We start from the raw sequence: 22,631 nt of genomic DNA on the forward strand, positions 1-22,631 counted from the left end.
GTGAATGTGACGTTGCCAGTCTTGATTTAGTGGTAGGTTGTTTTCGATTTCCGGTTATGTTCGTTTGTTAGCCAAATATTTGAATGTTGTTTTGTTGTTGTTTGGGACATTCAATAACATCCGAGTTATGAGATTGAACGACCTATATACAGCGTTTTGTTAATTATTACATAGCTAGCTTATTAGATATATAACTGGTTAATAAGTAGGTCATTCGAAGTATAAACGGGTAGCGATTATTGGTCTGTCGTTAAGCTAGCTAGGCTAGCTAGGTTAGCCCAAACAGAAAGTGCAAGCCAACATGAGAAATCACGGCCAACTCCGCCAGTGAACACTCAGGTAAAGTGACAACCTCAACAGCATATAGAAAAAATGTGTTTTTCTTGTCTTATTTTATTAACTAACTATGTTTTTAAAAACAATGTTTGTCATTGATGTTTCTTTAACCTTACTTCTGTTTGCTAACGTTAACTAGTACAGTACTATATAGTTGACTAACGTTAGTAACTAACTAATAGTTAACTAGTACAGTACTATATAGTTGACTAACGTTAGTAACTAACTAATAGTTAACTAGTACAGTACTATATAGTTGACTAACGTTAGTAACTAACTAATAGTTAACTAGTACAGTACTATATAGTTGACTAACGTTAGTAACTAACTAATAGTTAACTAGTACAGTACTATATAGTTGACAAACGCTAGTAACTAACTAATAGTTAACTAGTACAGTACTATATAGTTGACTAAGGTTAGTAACCTATAACAGTAGTTAGTTAGCTTGCTAGCTAGCTGTCTCTGTAACGTTACAGGTGTAATTAAAGATACGTATGTGGTACTAAATGTTAACTAACTTACCTAGTAACGTTAGTACTAACGTTAGTTAGTTAGTTCAAGTTGATGTAGTTAACTAGTTGGGCTTTTTGATAAACTTCCAGCTGGAGACTGACAACTTTCTCCTGTTGAACTTGTTTAGCAAGTTAGCCTGAAACTTGGACAACTCCAGCTAACTTACTAGTTAGGTAACGTTAACTCATACAAACACACCCTTATCTAACGTTAACTAACTACATTCCTCATTTTTCAACTATCGTCAGCTACCTAAGTTGGCTACAAAAAAGTTTTAGAACCGAGTTCAAAGTTTTGTCGACCCCCCAAAATACTAACGTTAGCTAACGACAGCCCAGATTCAGCAACCAAACAACCTCATCCGCTGAGTTGCTGTTAGCTACTGCAGTCAACTCCAAGCCTATCGAGTTAACTGTTTCTCTACATACACTTGTCCTGCACCTTGACATCTCTGCCGTGTGTGTTGGGGTGGTGTTGGGGTATATAATGGGTTATATAATGGGTCCTGTCTGTCAGAACAGTACAGGGTATTAACTGTGTGTGTTGGTGTATATAATGGGTCCTGTCTGTCAGAACAGTACAGGGTATTAACTGTGTGTGTTGGGGTATATAATGGGTTATATAATGGGTCCTGTCTGTCAGAACAGTACAGGGTATTAACTGTGTGTGTTGGGGTATATAATGGGTCCTGTCTGTCAGAACAGTACAGGGTATTAACTGTGTGTGTTGGGGTATATAATGGGTCCTGTCTGTCAGAACAGTACAGGGTATTAACTGTGTGTGTTGGGGTATATAATGGGTCCTGTCTGTCAGAACAGTACAGGGTATTAACTGTGTGTGTTGGGGTATATAATGGGTTATATAATGGGTCCTGTCTGTCAGAACAGTACAGGGTATTAACTGTGTGTGTTGGGGTGGTGTTGGGGTATATAATGGGTGCTGTCTGTCAGAACAGTACAGGGTATTAACTGTGTGTGTTGGGGTGGTGTTGGGGTATATAATGGGTCCTGTCTGTCAGAACAGTACAGGGTATTAACTGTGTGTGTTGGGGTATATAATGGGTCCTGTCTGTCAGAACAGTACAGGGTATTAACTGTGTGTTGGGGTATATAATGGGTTATATAATGGGTCCTGTCTGTCAGAACAGTACAGGGTATTAACTGTGTGTGTTGGTGTATATAATGGGTCCTGTCTGTCAGAACAGTACAGGGTATTAACTGTGTGTGTTGGGGTATATAATGGGTCCTGTCTGTCAGAACAGTACAGGGTATTAACTGTGTGTTGGGGTATATAATGGGTCCTGTTTGTCAGAACAGTACAGGGTATTAACTGTGTGTGTTGGGGTATATAATGGGTCCTGTCTGTCAGAACAGTACAGGGTATTAACTGTGTGTGTTGGGGTATATAATGGGTCCTGTTTGTCAGAACAGTACAGGGTATTAACTGTGTGTGTTGGGGTATATAATGGGTCCTGTCTGTCAGAACAGTACAGGGTATTAACTGTGTGTGTTGGGGTGGTGTTGGGGTATATAATGGGTCCTGTCTGTCAGAACAGTACAGGGTATTAACTGTGTGTGTTGGGGTGGTGTTGGGGTATATAATGGGTCCTGTCTGTCAGAACAGTACAGGGTATTAACTGTGTGTGTTGGGGTATATAATGGGTCCTGTCTGTCAGAACAGTACAGGGTATTAACTGTGTGTCTGTGTGTGTGTGTGGTAGGGGGATGGTGTCGAGTGTTGTTGGTCAGTGTGTGTCTGTGAGCAGCGTGTCACCCAGGCAGTGTGATTGACTATGGCGGACAGACCTGACGACGATGACGTCATCGTCCTGGCCAGCTTCAACATCCACCGCAGCCAAGGTACAGCACAAGCAGGGGGGGGGTCTGAAGCCGAGGTACAGCACAAGCAGGGGGGGGGTGTTCTGAAGCCGAGGTACAGCACAAGCAGGGGGGGGGGGGGTTCTGAAGCCAAGGTACAGCACAAGCAGGGGGGGGGTTCTGAAGCCGAGGTACAGCACAAGCAGGGGGGGGGGGGGGGTTCTGAAGCCGAGGTACAGCACAAGCAGCGTGGGGGGTTCTGAAGCCGAGGTACAGCACAAGCAGGGGGGGGGGGGGGGTTCTGAAGCCGAGGTACAGCACAAACAGGGGGGGGGGTTCTGAAGCCGAGGTACAGCACAAGCGGGGGGGGGGGGGGTTCTGAAGCCGAGGTACAGCACAAGCAGGGGGGGGGGGTTCTGAAGCCGAGGTACAGCACAAGCAGGGGGGGGGGTTGTGAATCTGAGGTACAGCACAAGCAGGGGGGGGGGGGGGGGTTCTGAAGCCAAGGTACAGCACAAGCGGGGGGGGGGGGGGGGGGGTTCTGAAGCCGAGGTACAGCACAAGCAGGGTGGGGGGGGTTCTGAAGCCAAGGCAAGAGCATACACAGGCTTCAGATAACTGTGTGTGTGTGTGTGTGTGTGTGTGTGTGTGTGTGTGTGTGTGTGTGTGTGTGTAGGTCGTCGGGCACGCAGGAGGAACTTCATCACCATATCAGATGACTCTGACGAGGAGCCGGTTCCTCTGGACCCCAATAGTCCTGTCCTGGTTTCTGACAAACCTGACGATGATGACGTCAGCATACTAGAGGTAACCTTTAAACCCCTGACCTCTCACCCTGTCCTGGTTTCTGACAAACCTGACGATGATGACGTCAGCATACTAGAGGTAACCTTTAAACCCCTGACCTCTCACCCTGTCCTGGTTTCTGACAAACCGGACGATGATGATGATGTCAGCATACTAGAAGTAACCTCTGACCTCTCACCCTGTCCTGGTGTCTGACCAGCCTGATGATGATGATAGCATACTACTGGTAACCTTTAACCCCTGACCTCTAAATACTTAATCTAACATCCCTGACCTTTAACTAGGGATGCAAATGTTGGTCAATTTTCCTGCCGACGATTCGACCCTCATTAACCGGTTACTAACGGTTACGTTAGCTTATGTTAGAGCCTAATTGAAAGAGGCAACAGTGCAAGCCAATCGTCTCACAGCTCACAGCACGACTGTAATGAACTAGCCCCTGTCAATATGAAGCTGGGGGGCTCCTCTTGTTAATCAATATGAAGCTGGGAGGCTCCTCTTGTTAATCAATATGAAGCTGGGAGGCTCCTCTTGTTAATCAATATGAAGCTGGGAGGCTCCTCTTGTTAATCAATATGAAGCTGGGAGGCTCCTCTTGTTAATCAATATGAAGCTGGGAGGCTCCTCTTGTTAATCAATATGAAGCTGGGAGGCTCCTCTTGTTAATCAATATGAAGCTGGGAGGCTCCTCTTGTTAATCAATATGAAGCTGGGAGGCTCCTCCTCTTGTTAATCAATATGAAGCTGGGAGGCTCCTCCTCTTGTTAATCAATATGAAGCTGGGAGGCTCCTCCTCTTGTTAATCAATAGGAAGCTGGGAGGCTCCTCTTGTTAATCAATAGGAAGCTGGGAGGCTCCTCTTGTTAATCAATATGAAGCTGGGAGGCTCCTCCTCTTGTTAATCAATATGAAGCTGGGAGGCTCCTCTTGTTAATCAATATGAAGCTGGGAGGCTCCTCCTCCTCTTGTTAATCAATATGAAGCTGGGAGGCTCCTCTTGTTAATCAATATGAAGCTGGGAGGCTCCTCCTCCTCTTGTTAATCAATATGAAGCTGGGAGGCTCCTCCTCCTCTTGTTAATCAATATGAAGCTGGGAGGCTCCTCTTGTTAATCAATAGGAAGCTGGGAGGCTCCTCTTGTTAATCAATATGAAGCTGGGAGGCTCCTCCTCCTCTTGTTAATCAATATGAAGCTGGGAGGCTCCTTGTTAATCAATATGAAGCAGGGAGGCTCCTCCTCCTCTTGTTAATCAATATGAAGCTGGGAGGCTCCTCCTCCTCTTGTTAATCAATATGAAGCTGGGAGGCTCCTCCTCCTCCTCTCGCGCTCTTTCAGCGCCTGACCGGTTAATGGTTAGCATCCCAACCTTGACCTCTAACCCCTGACTTGGGATAGGTTTGGAGCTGACTAGGTGACCCGTGTCTAGTCTCTTAACACTGTGTGTCTGTCCTAACCACCTGTCCTCTCTCTCTTTCTCTCTCTCCCCTCCTCTCTTTCTCTCTCTCCCCTCCTCTCTTTCTCTCTCTCCCCTCCTCTCTTTCTCTCTCTCTCTCCCATCTTCTCTTTCTCTCTCTCCCATCTTCTCTCTCCCATCTTCTCTTTCTCTCTCTCCCCTCCTCTCTTTCACTCTCTCCCCTCCTCTCTTTCTCTCTCTCCCCTCCTCTCTTTCTCTCTCTCCCCTCCTCTCTTTATCTCTCTCCCATCTTCTCTTTCTCTCTCTCCCCTCCTCTCTTTCTCTCTCTCCCCTCCTCTCTTTCTCTCTCTCCCCTCCTCTCTTTCTCTCTCTCCCCTCCTCTCTTTCTCTCTCTCCCATCTTCTCTTTCTCTCTCTCCCATCTTCTCTTTCTCTCTCTCCCATCTTCTCTTTCTCTCTCTCCCATCTTCTCTTTCTCTCTCTCCCCTCCTCTCTTTCTCTCTCTCCCATCTTCTCTTTCTCTCTCTCCAGCCCCTGAATCCTGCCCGGCGACGTGTGATTCGTCCAGCAGCACTGTGGGGTGTGGCTTCTGAAGGCGATGGACCAATCATAGAGCTAAAAGAGGTTGACGGTCATCGGACTGCACCCCTTCCACCCACCTCACAGTACAGAGACATCACCGCCCCATCCACCTCACAGTACAGAGACCGGGACGCCTCCGCCCCCATCCACCTCACAGTACAGAGACCGAGACGCCTCCGCCCCATCCACCTCACAGTACAGAGACCGAGACGCCTCCGCCCCATCCACCTCACAGTACAGAGACCGAGACGCCTCCGCCCCATCCACCTCACAGTACAGAGACACCTCCGCCCCATCGACCTCACAGTACAGAGACACCTCCGCCCCATCCACCTCACAGTACAGAGACACCTCCGCCCCATCCACCTCACAGTACAGAGACCGAGACGCCTCCGCCCCATCCACCTCACAGTACAGAGACCGAGACGCCTCCGCCCCATCCACCTCACAGTACAGAGACCGAGACGCCTCCGCCCCATCCACCTCACAGTACAGAGACACCTCCGCCCCATCCACCTCACAGTACAGAGACCGAGACACCTCCGCCCCATCCACCTCACAGTACAGAGACGGAGACACCTCCGCCCCATCCACCTCACAGTACAGAGACGGAGACATCTCCGCCCCATCCACCTCACAGTACAGAGACGGAGACACCTCCGCCCCATCCACCTCACAGTACAGAGACGGAGACACCTCCGCCCCATCCACCTCACAGTACAGAGACCGAGACACCTCCGCCCCATCCACCTCACAGTACAGAGACCGGGACGCCTCCGCCCCATCCACCTCACAGTACAGAGACGCCTCCGCCCCATCCACCTCACAGTACAGAGACGGAGACACCTCTGCCCCATCCACCTCACAGTACAGAGACCGAGACATCTCCGCCCCAACCACCTCGCAGTACAGAGACCGAGACACCTCCGCCCCATCCACCTCACAGTACAGAGACACCTCCGCCCCATCCACCTCACAGTACAGAGACCGAGACATCTCCGCCCCATCCACCTCACAGTACAGAGACCGAGACATCTCCGCCCCATCCACCTCACAGTACAGAGACACCTCCGCCCCATCCACCTCAACCCAGACCAGACATCAACCCTTCACCAGGCCTGTCCTGCAGGAGGTCAAGTTAGTTTTGCTCCCTCAGGTCCAGCCCCCCGCACCTCCTCAGCCCCATGCCCGGCCCCGATCCCCCCTACAGCAGCTCCACCCTGGACCCCTCAACCAGCCTCGGCCTCCCCTGTCCCCCCAGGCTCTCCTCCTAACCCATGCCTTCCAGATCCAACAACCCAGATCCCTTCATCCCCAACCTGTTCCCCAGGTCGCCCCCCAGCCTGTGCCTGCTCCACAGCGGTGTCCTGCGGGCCCCTGTGGCGTCCCTGCCCCCGCCGTGCTGATAGCTGCTGCCCCCGAGCGTCTGGGCCCCCCAGAGACCGGCCATCGCATCACCCTGGGCAGCCAGACTCTTGGGGGCCTTAACCCCCAGTCCGGAGTCCCGCTGCTGACAAACGACCGCCCTCTGTCCCTGGAGCCACAGGTGGTAGTTGTGGTCAACCGGCCGGCCACTCAACCTCCCCTCCCCATCCCAGCTCTCGCTGTTCCCCTGAACCCTAACCCCATAGTCCCAGCCCCTGTCGTCCCAGTCGTCCCCAGGACAGCGGAGGAGAGGGCAGGTCCCTCAGACCAACAGGAAGTCCAGGGACCAGAGACACCTCAGCTGCAGCCCCACGTTAGAGCACTGGTCAGAGGAGTGGTGAGTCGTACAGACATGACTGGTAGTGACCCTCACTTCTAATGGGTAGCGACCCTCACTTCTAATGGGTAGCGACCCTCACTTCTAATGGGTAGCGACCCTCACTTCTAATGGGTAGCGACCCTCACTTCTAATGGGTAGCGACCCTCACTTCTAATGGGTAGCGACCCTCACTTCTAATGGGTAGCGACCCTCACTTCTAATGGGTAGCGACCCTCACTTCTCATGGGTAGTTATATCTAGTATGTCTATAACTCCTCTCCTCTCCAGGTGGATCTGTTTCCTGATGTCCAGGAGAACTATGTAGCAGAACTGATCCAGACCAATGACCTGAAAGACCTCAATGTGTAAGAATGACAACTATCTCCATGACTACCACTGACCTGAAAGATCCCAATCTGTTAGAACTACAACTATCTCCATGACTACCACTGACCTGAAAGATCCCAATCTGTTAGAACTACAACTTTCTCCATGACTACCACTGACCTGAAAGAATCTCAATCTGTTAGAACTACAACTATCTCCATGACTACCACTGACCTGAAAGATCCCAATCTGTTAGAACTACAACTATCTCCATGACTACCACTGACCTGAAAGAATCTCAATCTGTTAGAACTACAACTATCTCCATGACTACCACTGACCTGAAAGTTCCCAATCTGTTAGAACTACAACTATCTCCATGACTGACTGTGAAATATGGTTGTCTGTGGTTGTCTCACCTTGTTCTAGATAAGAGCTAAATGACTAAAATATAAAACTCCTGCTATTTAGTTTTCTCTCCTCTCTCTCTGTGTGTGAGAGATCTGTACCAGCATTCTGTAACTGTCTGATATCTGTGTCGGTGTATTTAACCTGTGAGTGTCTGTGTCCAGTATCTGTAACATGTTGCTGGAGAACCCAGCCTTCCCTCAGAGAGAGAGTTCAGCCTCCGCGGCTCCGAGCAGCATGCTACTGGAACCCTGCAACGACAACTCACAGGTAGGGACGTGTGTTAACCCTGTGTGTTAGCTAGGAATGGGCCTCGGGTTATTCAGTATCCCTACAGACATTAATATTACAATACAACTCACAGGTAGGGACGTGTGTGAACCCTGTGTGTTAGCTAGGGATGGGCCTCGGGTTATTCAGTATCCCTACAGACATTATTATTACAATACAACGACAACTCACAGGTAGGGACGTGTGTTAACCCTGTGTGGGAGAGGCGACGGTCGAGAGCCATGCGTCCTCCGAAACACTAGCCAGCCAAGGACACAATGCGCGTTTTATCCCGGAAGCAAACACCGAACACCTGGCGATGTCACAGGAGTCGCTAGAGAACATCCCTTCTTGCCAAACCCTCCCCTAACCCGGACGACACTGGGCCAATTGTGTCTTTCCGGTCGCGGCTGGCTGCGACAGAGCCTGGACTCGAACCCAGAATCTCTAGTGGCACAGCTAGCGCTGCCATGCCGTGTCTTAGACCACTGGGCCACTTCGGGAGGCTATGAGTATTCACTTTTGAGAACAAATTATAGGCCAATTTTAGCAATGAAAAGGCATTTTATAAATTAAATTAAAATACCAATGGGACATTGTTACATATAGTGATTATACCATGACATTTCATATCTCAATTCAATAGAAGGCTAAACTTTTGAATTTCGTTTTTCATGAGGTGTTCCCCGTTTATTAGAAAGAGAAAGCATTTGGCCTCATTTAGCCTCTGGGCTTCTCCAGTCAAGACACTGTTATGTGGATGAGGAATAGCATCGAGTGTTGGTTTGGCTACTGCATTTCTTGGTGTCTCCTTCCGGACTGTTCCACTGCGCTCCCATCTCTCATACAAAATCATTTCCCTATTGGACTAGTTAAATGATTTGAAACGCCCCCCATCCCTAGTGTTAGTCCTGTCTCTCTGTTGAAACGCCCCCCCATCCCTAGTGTTAGTCCTGTCTCTCTAAATGCCCCCCATCCCTAGTGTTAGTCCTGTCTCTCTGTTGAAACGCCCCCCATCCCTAGTGTTAGTCCTGTCTCTCTAAACGCCCCCCCATCCCTAGTGTTAGTCCTGTCTCTCTAAACGCCCCCCATCCCTAGTGTTAGTCCTGTCTCTCTGTTGAAACGCCCCCCATCCCTAGTGTTAGTCCTGTCTCTCTAAACGCCCCCCCCATCCCTAGTGTTAGTCCTGTCTCTCTAAACGCCCCCCATCCCTAGTGTTAGTCCTGTCTCTCTAAACGCCCCCCATCCCTAGTGTTAGTCCTGTCTCTCTAAACGCCCCCCCATCCCTAGTGTTAGTCCTGTCTCTCTAAACGCCCCCCATCCCTAGTGTTAGTCCTGTCTCTCTAAACGCCCCCCCCATTCCTAGTGTTAGTCCTGTCTCTCTAAACGCCCCCCATCCCTAGTGTTAGTCCTGTCTCTCTAAACGCCCCCCCCATTCCTAGTGTTAGTCCTGTCTCTCTAAATGCCCCTGTCCCTAGTGTTAGTCCTGTCTCTCTAAACGCCCCCCATCCCTAGTGTTAGTCCTGTCTCTCTAAACGCCCCCCATCCCTAGTGTTAGTCCTGTCTCTCTAAACGCCCCCCCATCCCTAGTGTTAGTCCTGTCTCTCTAAACGCCCCCCATCCCTAGTGTTAGTCCTGTCTCTCTAAACGCCCCCCACCCTAGTGTTAGTCCTGTCTCTCTAAACGCCCCTGTCCCTAGTGTTAGTCCTGTCTCTCTAAACGCCCCCCCCATCCCTAGTGTTAGTCCTGTCTCTCTAAACGCCCTCCATCCCTAGTGTTAGTCCTGTCTCTCTAAACGCCCCCCATCCCTAGTGTTAGTCCTGTCTCTCTAAACGCCCCCCATCCCTAGTGTTAGTCCTGTCTCTCTAAATGCCCCCATCCCTAGTGTTAGTCCTGTCTCTCTGTTGAAACGCCCCCCCCATCCCTAGTGTTAGTCCTGTCTCTCTAAACGCCCCTGTCCCTAGTGTTAGTCCTGTCTCTCTAAACGCCCCCCATCCCTAGTGTTAGTCCTGTCTCTCTAAACGCCCCCCCCATCCCTAGTGTTAGTCCTGTCTCTCTAAACGCCCTCCATCCCTAGTGTTAGTCCTGTCTCTCTAAACGCCCCCCATCCCTAGTGTTAGTCCTGTCTCTCTAAACGCCCCCCATCCCTAGTGTTAGTCCTGTCTCTCTAAATGCCCCCATCCCTAGTGTTAGTCCTGTCTCTCTAAACGCCCCTGTCCCTAGTGTTAGTCCTGTCTCTCTAAACGCCCCTGTCCCTAGTGTTAGTCCTGTCTCTCTAAATGCCCCTGTCCCTAGTGTTAGCCCTGTCTCTCTCTCTCTGTAGTCTGCAGAGGACCTGTTTGACTACGGGTCGTTAGGTCAGGTGGGTTCTGAGGCGGCGATGCAGGCAGCTGACCTCTTGATGGGAGACTTCAGGATGATTTCCTGTCAGGACATCAAATGGAGCCTCAACGCCATGAAGGGGCACTACGCAATCACACGCAAGGTTCGCTCGCCGTCTGTCTCTGTGTCTGTCAGGCCTCACTCGGCATCTCTCTCTGTGTGTTTCAGACCTCACTCGGCATCTCTCTCTGTGTGTTTCAGGCCTCACTCTGCGTGTCTCTCTGTGTTTCAGGCCTCTCTCGGCGTGTCTCTCTCTCTGTGTGTTTCAGGCCTCACTCGGTGTGTCTCTCTGTGTGTTTCAGGCCTCACTCGCCCTCTCTCTCTGTGTGTTTCAGGCCTCACTCGGCATCTCTCTCTGTGTGTTTCAGGCCTCACTCGGCATCTCTCTCTGTGTTTCAGGCCTCACTCGGCGTGTCTTTCTCTGTGTGTTTCAGGCCTCACTCGGCGTGTCTTTCTCTGTGTGTTTCAGGCCTCACTCGGCATCTCTCTCTGTGTGTTTCAGGCCTCACTCGGCGTGTCTCTCTCTCTCTGTGTTTCAGGCCTCACTCGGCGTGTCTCTCTCTGTGTGTTTCAGGCCTCACTCGCCGTCTCTCTCTCTGTGTGTTTCAGGCCTCACTCGCCGTCTCTCTCTCTGTGTGTTTCAGGCCTCACTCGGCATCTCTCTCTGTGTTTCAGGCCTCACTCGCCGTCTCTCTGTGTGTGTTTCAGGCCTCACTCGGCGTGTCTCTCTGTGTGTTTCAGGCCTCACTCGGCGTGTCTCTCTCTGTGTTTCAGGCCCCGCTCGGCGTGTCTCTGCGTTTCAGGCCCCGCTCGGCGTCTCTCTCTGTGTGTTTCAGGCCTCACTCGGCGTGTCTCTGTGTGTTTCAGGCCTCACTCGGCGTCTCTCTGTGTGTTTCAGGCCTCACTCGGCGTCTCTCTGTGTGTTTCAGGCCTCACTCGGCGTGTCTCTCTGTGTGTTTCAGGCCTCACTCGGCGTCTCTCTGTGTGTTTCAGGCCTCACTCGGCGTCTCTCTGTGTGTTTCAGGCCTCACTCGGCGTCTCTCTGTGTGTTTCAGGCCTCACTCGGCGTCTCTCTGTGTGTTTCAGGCCTCACTCGGCGTGTCTCTCTGTGTGTTTCAGGCCTCACTCGGCGTCTCTCTGTGTGTTTCAGGCCTCACTCGGCGTGTCTCTCTGTGTGTTTCAGGCCTCACTCGGCGTCTCTCTGTGTGTTTCAGGCCTCACTCGGCGTGTCTCTCTGCGTGTTTCAAGCCTCACTCGGCGTCTCTCTGTGTGTTTCAGGCCTCACTCGGCGTGTCTCTCTGTGTGTTTCAGGCCTCACTCGGCGTCTCTCTGTGTGTTTCAGGCCTCACTCGGCGTCTCTCTGTGTGTTTCAGGCCTCACTCGGCGTCTCTCTGTGTGTTTCAGGCCTCACTCGGCGTCTCTCTGTGTGTTTCAGGCCTCACTCGGCGTGTCTCTCTGTGTGTTTCAGGCCTCACTCGGCGTCTCTCTGTGTGTTTCAGGCCTCACTCGGCGTCTCTCTGTGTGTTTCAGGCCTCACTCGGCGTCTCTCTGTGTGTTTCAGGCCTCACTCGGCGTCTCTCTGTGTGTTTCAGGCCTCACTCGGCGTGTCTCTCTGTGTGTTTCAGGCCTCACTCGGCGTCTCTCTGTGTGTTTCAGGCCTCACTCGGCGTGTCTCTCTGTGTGTTTCAGGCCTCACTCGGCGTGTCTCTCTGTGTGTTTCAGGCCTCACTCGGCGTGTCTCTCTGTGTGTTTCAGGCCTCACTCGGCGTGTCTCTCTGTGTGTTTCAGGCCTCACTCCGGCGTCTCTCTGTGTGTTTCAGGCCTTATGTGAAGCGGTGAAGCAGTTTCAAGACTCTGAGTCGTTAGAGAAGAAGACGACGCAGGAGACAGACTGCAGAACGCTGCTATGTAGACTTAAGTATCAACATGTAACACACTACACCCTACACACTACACCCTACACACTACACACTACACACTACACCCTACACCCTACACACTACACACTACACCCTACACACCCTACACACTACACACTACACCCTACACCCTTACACACTAACACACTACACCCTACACCCTAAACACTACACACTACACCCTACACCCTACACACTACACACTACACCTACACCCTACACACGTACACCTACACCCTACACCCTACACCCTACACACTACACCCTACACACTACACCCTACACACTACACACTACACCCTACACCCTACACACTACACCCTACACACAACACCCTACACACTACACCCTACACACTACACCCTACACCCTACACCCTACACACAACACCCTACACCCTACACACAACACCTACACCACTACACCCACAGAACGCTGCTATATAGACTTCAAGTATCAACATGGTAACACACTACACCCTACACACTACACACTACACACTACACCCTACACACTACACACTACACCCTACACACTACACACTACACCCTACACCCTACACCCTGCACACTACACACTACACACTACACCCTACACACTACACCCTACACACTACACCCTACACCCTACACACTACACCCTACACACTACACCCTACACACTACACCCTACACCCTACACCCTGCACCCTACACCCTACACACTACACCCTACACACTACACCCTACACACAACACCCTACACACTACACACTACACACTACACACTACACCCTACACACAACACCCTACACACTACACCCTACACACTACACACTACACCCTACACCCTACACACTACACCCTACACACTACACCCTACACACTACACCCTACACACTACACCCTACACACTACACACTACACCCTACACACAACACCCTACACACTACACCCTACACACTACACACTACACACTACACCCTACACACTACACACTACACACTACACCCTACACACAACACACTACACACTACACACTACACACTACACCCTACACACAACACCCTACACCCTACACACTACACACTACACACTACACACTACACCCTACACACTACACCCTACACCCTACAGAACGCTGCTATATAGACTTCAAGTATCAACATGGTTACACACTACACCCTACACCCTACACACTGCACACTACACCCTACACACTACACCCTACACACTACACACTGCACACTACACCCTACACCCTACACCCTACACACTACACCCTACACACTACACCCTACACACTACACCCTACACACAACACCCTACACACTACACCCTACACCCTACACCCTACACACTACACACTACACCCTACACACTACACCCTACACACTACACACTACACCCTACACACTACACCCTACACCCTACACACTACACACTACACACTACACCCTACACACTACACACTACACACTACACACTACACCCTACACACTACACACTACACACTACACCCTACACACTACACCCTACACACTACACCCTACACACTACACCCTACACACTACACACTACACCCTACACACTACACCCTACACACTACACACTACACCCTACACACTACACCCTACACACTACACACTACACACTACACCCTGCACCCTACACACTACACCCTACACCCTACACACTACACACTACACACTACACCCTACACCCTACACACTACACACTACACCCTACACACTACACCCTACACACTACACCCTGCACCCTACACACTACACCCTACACCCTACAGAACGCTGCTATATAGACTTCAAGTATCAACATGGTAAATTACACACTACACCCTACACCCTACACACTACACCCTACACCCTACACCCTACACCCTACACACTACACCCTACACACTACACCCTACACCCTACACCCTACACCCTACACACTACACCCTACACACTACACCCTACACACTACACCCTACACACTACACCCTACACCCTACACACTACACCCTACACACTACACCCTACACACTACACACTACACACTACACACAACACACTCTCTCTATCAGGTCCAGTTGACCCTGTATCTCTCTCTATCAGGTCCAGTTGACCCTGTATCTCTCTCTATCAGGTCCAGTTGACCCTGTATCTCTCTCTATCAGGTCCAGTTGACCCTGTATCTCTCTCTATCAGGTCCAGTTGACCCTGTATCTCTCTCTATCAGGTCCAGTTGACCCTGTATCTCTCTCTATCAGGTCCAGTTGACCCTGTATCTCTCTCTATCAGGTCCAGTTGACCCTGTATCTCTCTCTATCAGGTCCAGTTGACCCTGTATCTCTCTCTATCAGGTCCAGTTGACCCTGTATCTCTCTCTATCAGGTCCAGTTGACCCTGTATCTCTCTCTCTCAGGTCCAGTTGACCCTGTATCTCTCTCTATCAGGTCCAGTTGACCCTGTATCTCTCTCTATCAGGTCCAGTTGACCCTGTATCTCTCTCTATCAGGTCCAGTTGACCCTGTATCTCTCTCTATCAGGTCCAGTTGACCCTGTATCTCTCTCTATCAGGTCCAGTTAACCCTAACCCTGTATCTCTCTCTATCAGGTCCAGTTGACCCTGTATCTCTCTCTATCAGGTCCAGTTGACCCTGTATCTCTCTCTATCAGGTCCAGTTGACCCTGTATCTCTCTCTATCAGGTCCAGTTGACCCTGTATCTCTCTCTATCAGGTCCAGTTGACCCTGTATCTCTCTCTATCAGGTCCAGTTAACCCCTAACCCTGTATCTCTCTCTATCAGGTCCAGTTGACCCTGTATCTCTCTCTATCAGGTCCAGTTGACCCTGTATCTCTCTCTATCAGGTCCAGTTGACCCTGTATCTCTCTCTATCAGGTCCAGTTGACCCTGTATCTCTCTCTATCAGGTCCAGTTGACCCTGTATCTCTCTCTATCAGGTCCAGTTGACCCCTAACCCTGTATCTCTCTCTATCAGGTCCAGTTGACCCTGTATCTCTCTCTATCGGGTCCAGTTGACCCTGTATCTCTCTCTATCGGGTCCAGTTGACCCTGTATCTCTCTCTATCGGGTCCAGTTGACCCTGTATCTCTCTCTATCGGGTCCAGTTGACCCTGTATCTCTCTCTATCGGGTCCAGTTGACCCTGTATCTCTCTCTATCAGGTCCAGTTGACCCTGTATCTCTCTCTATCAGGTCCAGTTGACCCTGTATCTCTCTCTATCAGGTCCAGTTGACCCTGTATCTCTCTCTATCAGGTCCAGTTGACCCTGTATCTCTCTCTATCAGGTCCAGTTGACCCTGTATCTCTCTCTATCAGGTCCAGTTGACCCTGTATCTCTCTCTATCAGGTCCAGTTGACCCTGTATCTCTCTCTATCAGGTCCAGTTGACCCTGTATCTCTCTCTATCAGGTCCAGTTGACCCTGTATCTCTCTCTATCAGGTCCAGTTGACCCTGTATCTCTCTCTATCAGGTCCAGTTGACCCTGTATCTCTCTCTATCAGGTCCAGTTGACCCTGTATCTCTCTCTATCAGGTCCAGTTGACCCTGTATCTCTCTCTATCAGGTCCAGTTGACCCTGTATCTCTCTCTATCAGGTCCAGTTGACCCTGTATCTCTCTCTATCAGGTCCAGTTGACCCTGTATCTCTCTCTATCAGGTCCAGTTGACCCTGTATCTCTCTCTATCAGGTCCAGTTGACCCTGTATCTCTCTCTATCAGGTCCAGTTGACCCTGTATCTCTCTCTATCAGGTCCAGTTGACCCTGTATCTCTCTCTATCAGGTCCAGTTGGACCCTGGTATCTCTCTCTATGCAGGTCCCCAGTTGACCCTGTATCTTCTCTCTATCAGGTCCAGTTACCCTGTATCTCTCTCTATCAGGGTCCAGTTGACCCTGTATCTCTCTCTATCAGGTCCAGTTGACCCTGTATCTCTCTCTCTCAGTCCAGTTGACCCTGTATCTCTCTCTCTCAGGTCCAGTTGACCTGTATCTCTCTCTCTCAGGTCCAGTTGACCCTGTATCTCTCTCTCTCAGGTCCAGTTTGACCCTGTATCTCTCTCTATCCAGGTCAGTTGACCCTGTATCTCTCTCTATCAGGTTCCAGTTGACCCTGTATCTCTCTCTATCAGGTCCCAGTTGACCCTGTATCTCTCTCTATCAGGTCCAGTTGACCCCTGTAATCTCTCTTATCAGGTCAGTTGACCCCTAACCCTGTATCCTGTCCGTCGTCAGGTTCGGTGAAGTTGGAGGGAGGATGTACTTCCTGGAGAAGAACCGTCGCGGCTGCAGGACGTACGGAGCGGCTCTGGACCCCTCGCTGCAGAGGGAGATCAGCTTCTATCAGCAGAAAGCCAAGGAGCATGCTGAGGTACACACTCATCAGGGGTCTGTTATATATCTGATGAGGGGTCTGTTATATAACTGATGAGGGGTCTGTTATATAACTGATGAGGAGTCTGTTATATAAACTGATGAGGGGTCTGTTATATAACTGATGAGGGGTCAGGGTCTGTTATATAACTGATGAGGGGTCTGCTATATAACTGATGAGGTGTCTGTTATATAACTGATGAGGGGTCTGTTATATATCTGATGAGGGGTCAGTTATATAACTGATGAGGGGTCTGTTATATAACTGATGAGGGGTCTGTTATATAACTGATGAGGGGGTCTGTTATATAACTGATGAGGGGTCTGCTATATATCTGATGAGGGGTCTGTTATATAACTGATGAGGGGTCAGGGTCTGCTATATATCTGATGAGGGGTCTGTTATATAACTGATGAGGGGTCTGTTATATAACTGATGAGGGGTCAGTTATATAACTGATGAGGGGTCTGTTATATAACTGATGAGGGGTCTGCTATATATCTGATGAGGGGTCTGCTTATATCTGATGAGGGGTCTGTTATATAACTGATGAGGGGTCTGTTATATAACTGATGAGGGGTCTGTTATATATCTGATGAGGGGTCTGTTATATATCTGATGAGGGGTCTGTTATATATCTGATGAGGGGTCTGTTATATATCTGATGAGGGGTCTGTTATATAACTGATGAGGGGTCTGTTGTATAACTGATGAGGGGTCTGTTGTATAACTGATGAGGGGTCTGTTGTATAACTGATGAGGGGTCAGGGTCTGCTATATATCTGATGAGGGGTCTGTTATATAACTGATGAGGGGTCAGGGTCTGCTATATATCTGATGAGGGGTCTGTTATATATCTGATGAGGGGTCTGTTATATAACTGATGAGGGGTCTGTTATATAACTGATGAGGGGTCTGTTATATAACTGATGAGGGGTCTGTTATATAACTGATGAGGGGTCTGTTGTATAACTGATGAGGGGTCAGGGTCTGCTATATATCTGATGAGGGGTCTGTTATATAACTGATGAGGGGTCTGTTATATAACTGATGAGGGGTCAGGGTCTGCTATATAACTGATGAGGGGTCTGTTATATAACTGATGAGGGGTCTGTTATATAACTGATGAGGGGTCTGTTATATAACTGATGAGGGGTTCTGTTATATAACTGATGAGGGGTCTGTTATATAACTGATGAGGGGTCTGCTATATAACTGATGAGGGGTCTGTTATATATCTCAGGGGTCTGTTATATAACTGATGAGGGGTCTGTTATATAACTGATGGAGGGGTCTGTTATATAACTGATGAGGGGTCAGGGTCTGTTATATAACTGATGAGGGGTCTGCTATATAACTGATGAGGGGTCTGTTATATAACTGATGAGGGGTCAGGGTCTGTTATATATCTCAGGGGTCTGTTATTTAACTGATGATCATGATGTTCTCTCTCTGTGCAGCATGAAGACTTCCTGCTGGCTCTGCAGGTTAATGAGGAGGAGTATGAGAAGGTACATCTACCCAAACACCACTTCCTCTCTCTGTCTCTCTCACTTCCTCTCTCTACCGCTCACTTCCTCTTTCTCTACCTCTCACTTCCTCTCTCTCTACCGCTCACTTCCTCTTTCTCTACGCTCACTTCCTCTCTCTCTACCGCTCACTTCCTCTCTCTCTACCGCTCACTTCCTCTCTCTCTCTACCGCTCACTTCCTCTCTCTCTCTACCGCTCACTTCCTCTCTCTCTACCGCTCACTTCCTCTCTCTCTACCGCTCACTTCCTCTCTCTACCGCTCACTTCCTCTCTCTCTACCGCTCACTTCCTCTCTCTCTACCGCTCACTTCCTCTCTCTCTACCGCTCACTTCCTCTCTCTCTACCGCTCACTTCCTCTCTCTCTACCGCTCACTTCCTCTCACTTCCTCTCTCTGTCTCTCTCTTCCTCTCTCTCCTGTCTCTCTCTCTACCTCTCACTTCCTCTCTCTCTTCCTCTCTCTCTCTCTCTCTCTCTCCCTCTTTCTCTCTCTCTACCTCTCACTACCTGGGTGTTGGGTTGTGTAGTGAACATCTCTCTCTCTGCAGGACGGACAGCTGATAGAGTGGGTTGTGTAGTGAACATCTCTCTCTCTCTCTCTCTCTCTCTGCAGGACGGACAGCTGATAGTGTGGGTGTTGGGTTGTGTAGTGAACATCTCTCTCTCTCTCTCTCTGCAGGACGGACAGCTGATAGAGTGTGGGTGTTGCTGTGGGACTTTGCCTTCGAGAAGATGACCCAGTGTTCTGATGGACATCTCTTCTGTAAGGAATGCCTGGTTAAATATGCCGAGGAGGCCGTGTTCGGGTCGGGACAGGTATGTGGGGGTGGGTACGCTGTGTGGTTTAGGTGTTAACAGGGTGTCTCTGTGTTCCAGTCCTCTCTCAGGGTGTCTCTGTGTTCCAGTCCTCTCTCAGCTGTGTGGTTTAGGTGTTAACAGGGTGTCTCTGTGTTCCAGTCCTCTCTCAGCTGTGTGGTTTAGGTGTTAACAGGGTGTCTCTGTGTTCCAGTCCTCTCTCAGCTGTGTGGTTTAGGTGTTAACAGGGTGTCTCTGTGTTCCAGTCCTCTCTCAGCTGTGTGGTTTAGGTGTTAACAGGGTGTTTCTGTGTTCCAGTCCTCTCTCAGCTGTATGGAAGCAGGCTGTCCCTGTTCCTTCCCGGTGTGCGAGTTGGAAAAGGTTTTGCCGGACACGGTGTTGTGTAAATACTACGAGAGACAAGCTGAAGAGGCCGTGGCCGCGACCTGCGCCGACGAACTAGTACGGTACGACGATACAAATACTAGACATGAACCTCCTTGTGATTGTCTGAAGGTCGGCCAATAGAATGTTCTAGAGACATGTTGATAGACGGACTATAAACCAGCCTTTAGACAAGATGTCAGACGACAATAGAATGTTCTAGAGACATGTCAATAGACGGACTATAAACCAGCCTTTAGATAAGATGGATGTTTAGACAATAGAATGTTCTAGAGACATGTTGATAGACGGACTGTAAACCAGCCTTTAGATAAGATGTCAGACGACAATAGAATGTTCTAGAGACATGTCGATAGACGGACTATAAACCAGCCTTTAGATAAGACGTCAGACAATAGAATGTTCTAGAGACATGTTGGTAGACGGACTATAAACCAGCCTTTAGATAAGACGTCAGACGACAATAGAATGTTCTAGAGACATGTCGATAGACGGACTATAAACCAGCCTTTAGATAAGATGGATGTTTAGACAATAGAATGTTCTAGAGACATGTCGATAGACGGACTATAAACCAGCCTTTAGATAAGATGTCAGACGACAATAGAATGTTCTAGAGACATGTTGATAGACGGACTATAAACCAGCCTTTAGATAAGATGTCAGACAATAGAATGTTCTAGAGACATGTTGATAGACGGACTATAAACCAGCCTTTAGATAAGATGTCAGACGACAATAGAATGTTCTAGAGACATGTCGATAGACGGACTATAAACCAGCCTTTAGACAAGATGTCAGACGACAATAGAATGTTCTAGAGACATGTTGATAGACGGACTATAAACCAGCCTTTAGATAAGATGTCAGACAATAGAATGTTCTAGAGACATGTTGATAGACGGACTATAAACCAGCCTTTAGACAAGATGTCAGACAATAGAATGTTCTAGAGACATGTTGATAGACGGACTATAAACCAGCCTTTAGACAAGATGTCAGACAATAGAATGTTCTAGAGACATGTTGATAGACGGACTATAACCAGCCTTTAGACAAGATGTCAGACGACAATAGAATGTTCTAGAGACATGTCGATAGACGGACTATAAACCAGCCTTTAGATAAGATGTCAGACGACAATAGAATGTTCTAGAGACATGTTGATAGACGGACTGTAAACCAGCCTTTAGATAAGACGTCAGACGACAATAGAATGTTCTAGAGACATGTCGATAGACGGACTATAATCTAAATCTATAAACTATAATCAAATCAAATCCATCCGAAATGGAGGCTTGAATGCAAAACGAAGACGTTTATTTAAACATGGTGGCCAAAACATGAAGCGTGAGAAAAGAGCAGAACGAGGAGAAAACACAAAAACACAAGGTTTCATCTTCAGCCTAAATAGTATTTTAGATTTGACTATAATTATGTTTCACAATTCTGAATCAAATGCCTTTTATTTGGCTGTATAGTAAAATCTGTATTTCTCCTCCCTCTGAACTGCCATTCATTACAAATTATACTGGGTTTGGATTTCTCCCTGACCAAGATGGCCGCCATTTTCAACTAAATTCTAGAACTTGAGTGTTTATGGGACATCTAGTCAATTAATAGGATCTCTGTCTGTTCTGTCTCTGGCTCTCCTTCTGTCTGTCTCTGTTCTGTCTCTGCTCGTGTCTCTGGTCTTCCTGTCTGTCTGTCTGTCTGTCTGTCTGTCTTATGTCCGGTGGTCTGTTGTCTGTCTGTCTGTCTGTCTGTCTGTCCTGTCTGTCTGCCTCGGTCCTGGTCTGTCTGTCTGTCTGTCTGTCTGTCTGGTCCTGTCTGTCTGTCGGTCTGTCTGTCTGTCTGTCTGTCTGTCTGTCTGTCTGTCTGTCTGTCTGTCTGTCTGTCTGTCTGTCTGTCGTGTCTGTCTGTCTGTCGGTCTGTCTGTCTGTCTGTCTGTCTGTCTTCTGTCGGTCCTGTCTGTCTGTCTGTCTGTCTGTCCTGTCTGTCTGTCTGTCTGTCTGTCTGCTCTGTCTGTCTGTCTGTCTGTCTGTCTGTCTGTCGTCTGTCGTCTGTCTGTCTGGTTCTGTCTGTCTGTCTGTCTGTCTGTCTGTCTGTCTGTCTGTCTGTCCTGTCTGTCTGTCTGTCTGTCTGTCTGTCTGTCTGTCTGTCTGTCTGTCTGTCTGTCTGTCTGTCTGTCTGTCTGTCTGTCTGTCTGTCTGTCTGTCTGTCTGTCTGTCTGTCTGTCTGTCTGTCTGTCTGTCTGTCTGTCTGTCTGTCTGTCTGTCTGTCTGTCTGTCTGTCTGTCTGTCTGTCTGTCTGTCTGTCTGTCTGTCTGTCTGTCTGTCTGTCTGTCTGTCTGTCTGTCTGTCTGTCTGTCTGTCTGTCTGTCTGTCTGTCTGTCTGTCTGTCTGTCTGTCTGTCTGTCTGTCTGTCTGTCTGTCTGTCTGTCTGTCTGTCTGTCTGTCTGTCTGTCTGTCTGTCTGTCTGTCTGTCTGTCTGTCTGTCTGTCTGTCTGTCTGTCTGTCTGTCTGTCTGTCTGTCTCTCTCTCTCTCTCTCTCTCGCTCCTCTCATCTCTCTCTCTCTCTCTCTCTCTCTCTCTCTCTCTCTCTCTCTCTCTCTCTCTCTCTCTCTCTCTCAGAAATGGTTTCTAGAATGTTCTGACCTGCATCGGTCGTTTCCTGTCTTTTATCTCCAGTTGTCCGTCCTGTAACTTCCCAGCGTTGTTGGATAAAGGTGTGTCACTGTTCAGCTGTCCCAACCCTCGCTGTCGAAAGGTGAGTTGACACGCGTGTCGGATACTGTTCCTCAGTCGAGGTATAAATCACGTGAGATGGAACAAACTACCTTCTTAACAACTCTATCAACAAGGCAGGTCCTACAGGTCCTAGTTTCTACCTTCTTAACAACTCTATCAACAAGGCAGGTCCTACAGGTCCTAGTTTCTACCTTCTTAACAACTCTATCAACAAGGCAGGTCCTACAGGCCCTAGTTTCTACCTTCTA

The 22,631-nt window shown here is 49.1% G+C and overlaps 1 protein-coding gene across 1 annotated transcript in view; it reads left to right on the plus strand.

The window, feature by feature from the left end:
- Positions 1–15: 15 nt before the first annotated feature.
- Positions 16–22,631, plus strand: part of LOC109877145 (E3 ubiquitin-protein ligase RNF216-like) — a 42,363-nt gene continuing 19,747 nt past the window's right edge. Inside the window, 16 exon segments of the mRNA XM_031813774.1 lie at positions 16–339; positions 2,573–2,711; positions 3,346–3,476; positions 5,422–6,666; positions 6,668–7,234; positions 7,505–7,581; positions 8,116–8,221; positions 10,545–10,706; positions 12,424–12,531; positions 16,315–16,382; positions 16,765–16,900; positions 18,364–18,414; positions 19,113–19,146; positions 19,149–19,249; positions 19,547–19,695; positions 22,324–22,402. Coding sequence (XP_031669634.1) covers positions 2,645–2,711; positions 3,346–3,476; positions 5,422–6,666; positions 6,668–7,234; positions 7,505–7,581; positions 8,116–8,221; positions 10,545–10,706; positions 12,424–12,531; positions 16,315–16,382; positions 16,765–16,900; positions 18,364–18,414; positions 19,113–19,146; positions 19,149–19,249; positions 19,547–19,695; positions 22,324–22,402 — 3,081 coding nt within the window. The 5' untranslated portion in view covers positions 16–339; positions 2,573–2,644.

Source organism: Oncorhynchus kisutch, unplaced genomic scaffold (genome assembly GCF_002021735.2).
Source record: "Oncorhynchus kisutch isolate 150728-3 unplaced genomic scaffold, Okis_V2 Okis06b-Okis10b_hom, whole genome shotgun sequence".
In the NCBI taxonomy this organism is placed as follows: Eukaryota; Metazoa; Chordata; class Actinopteri; order Salmoniformes; family Salmonidae; genus Oncorhynchus; species Oncorhynchus kisutch.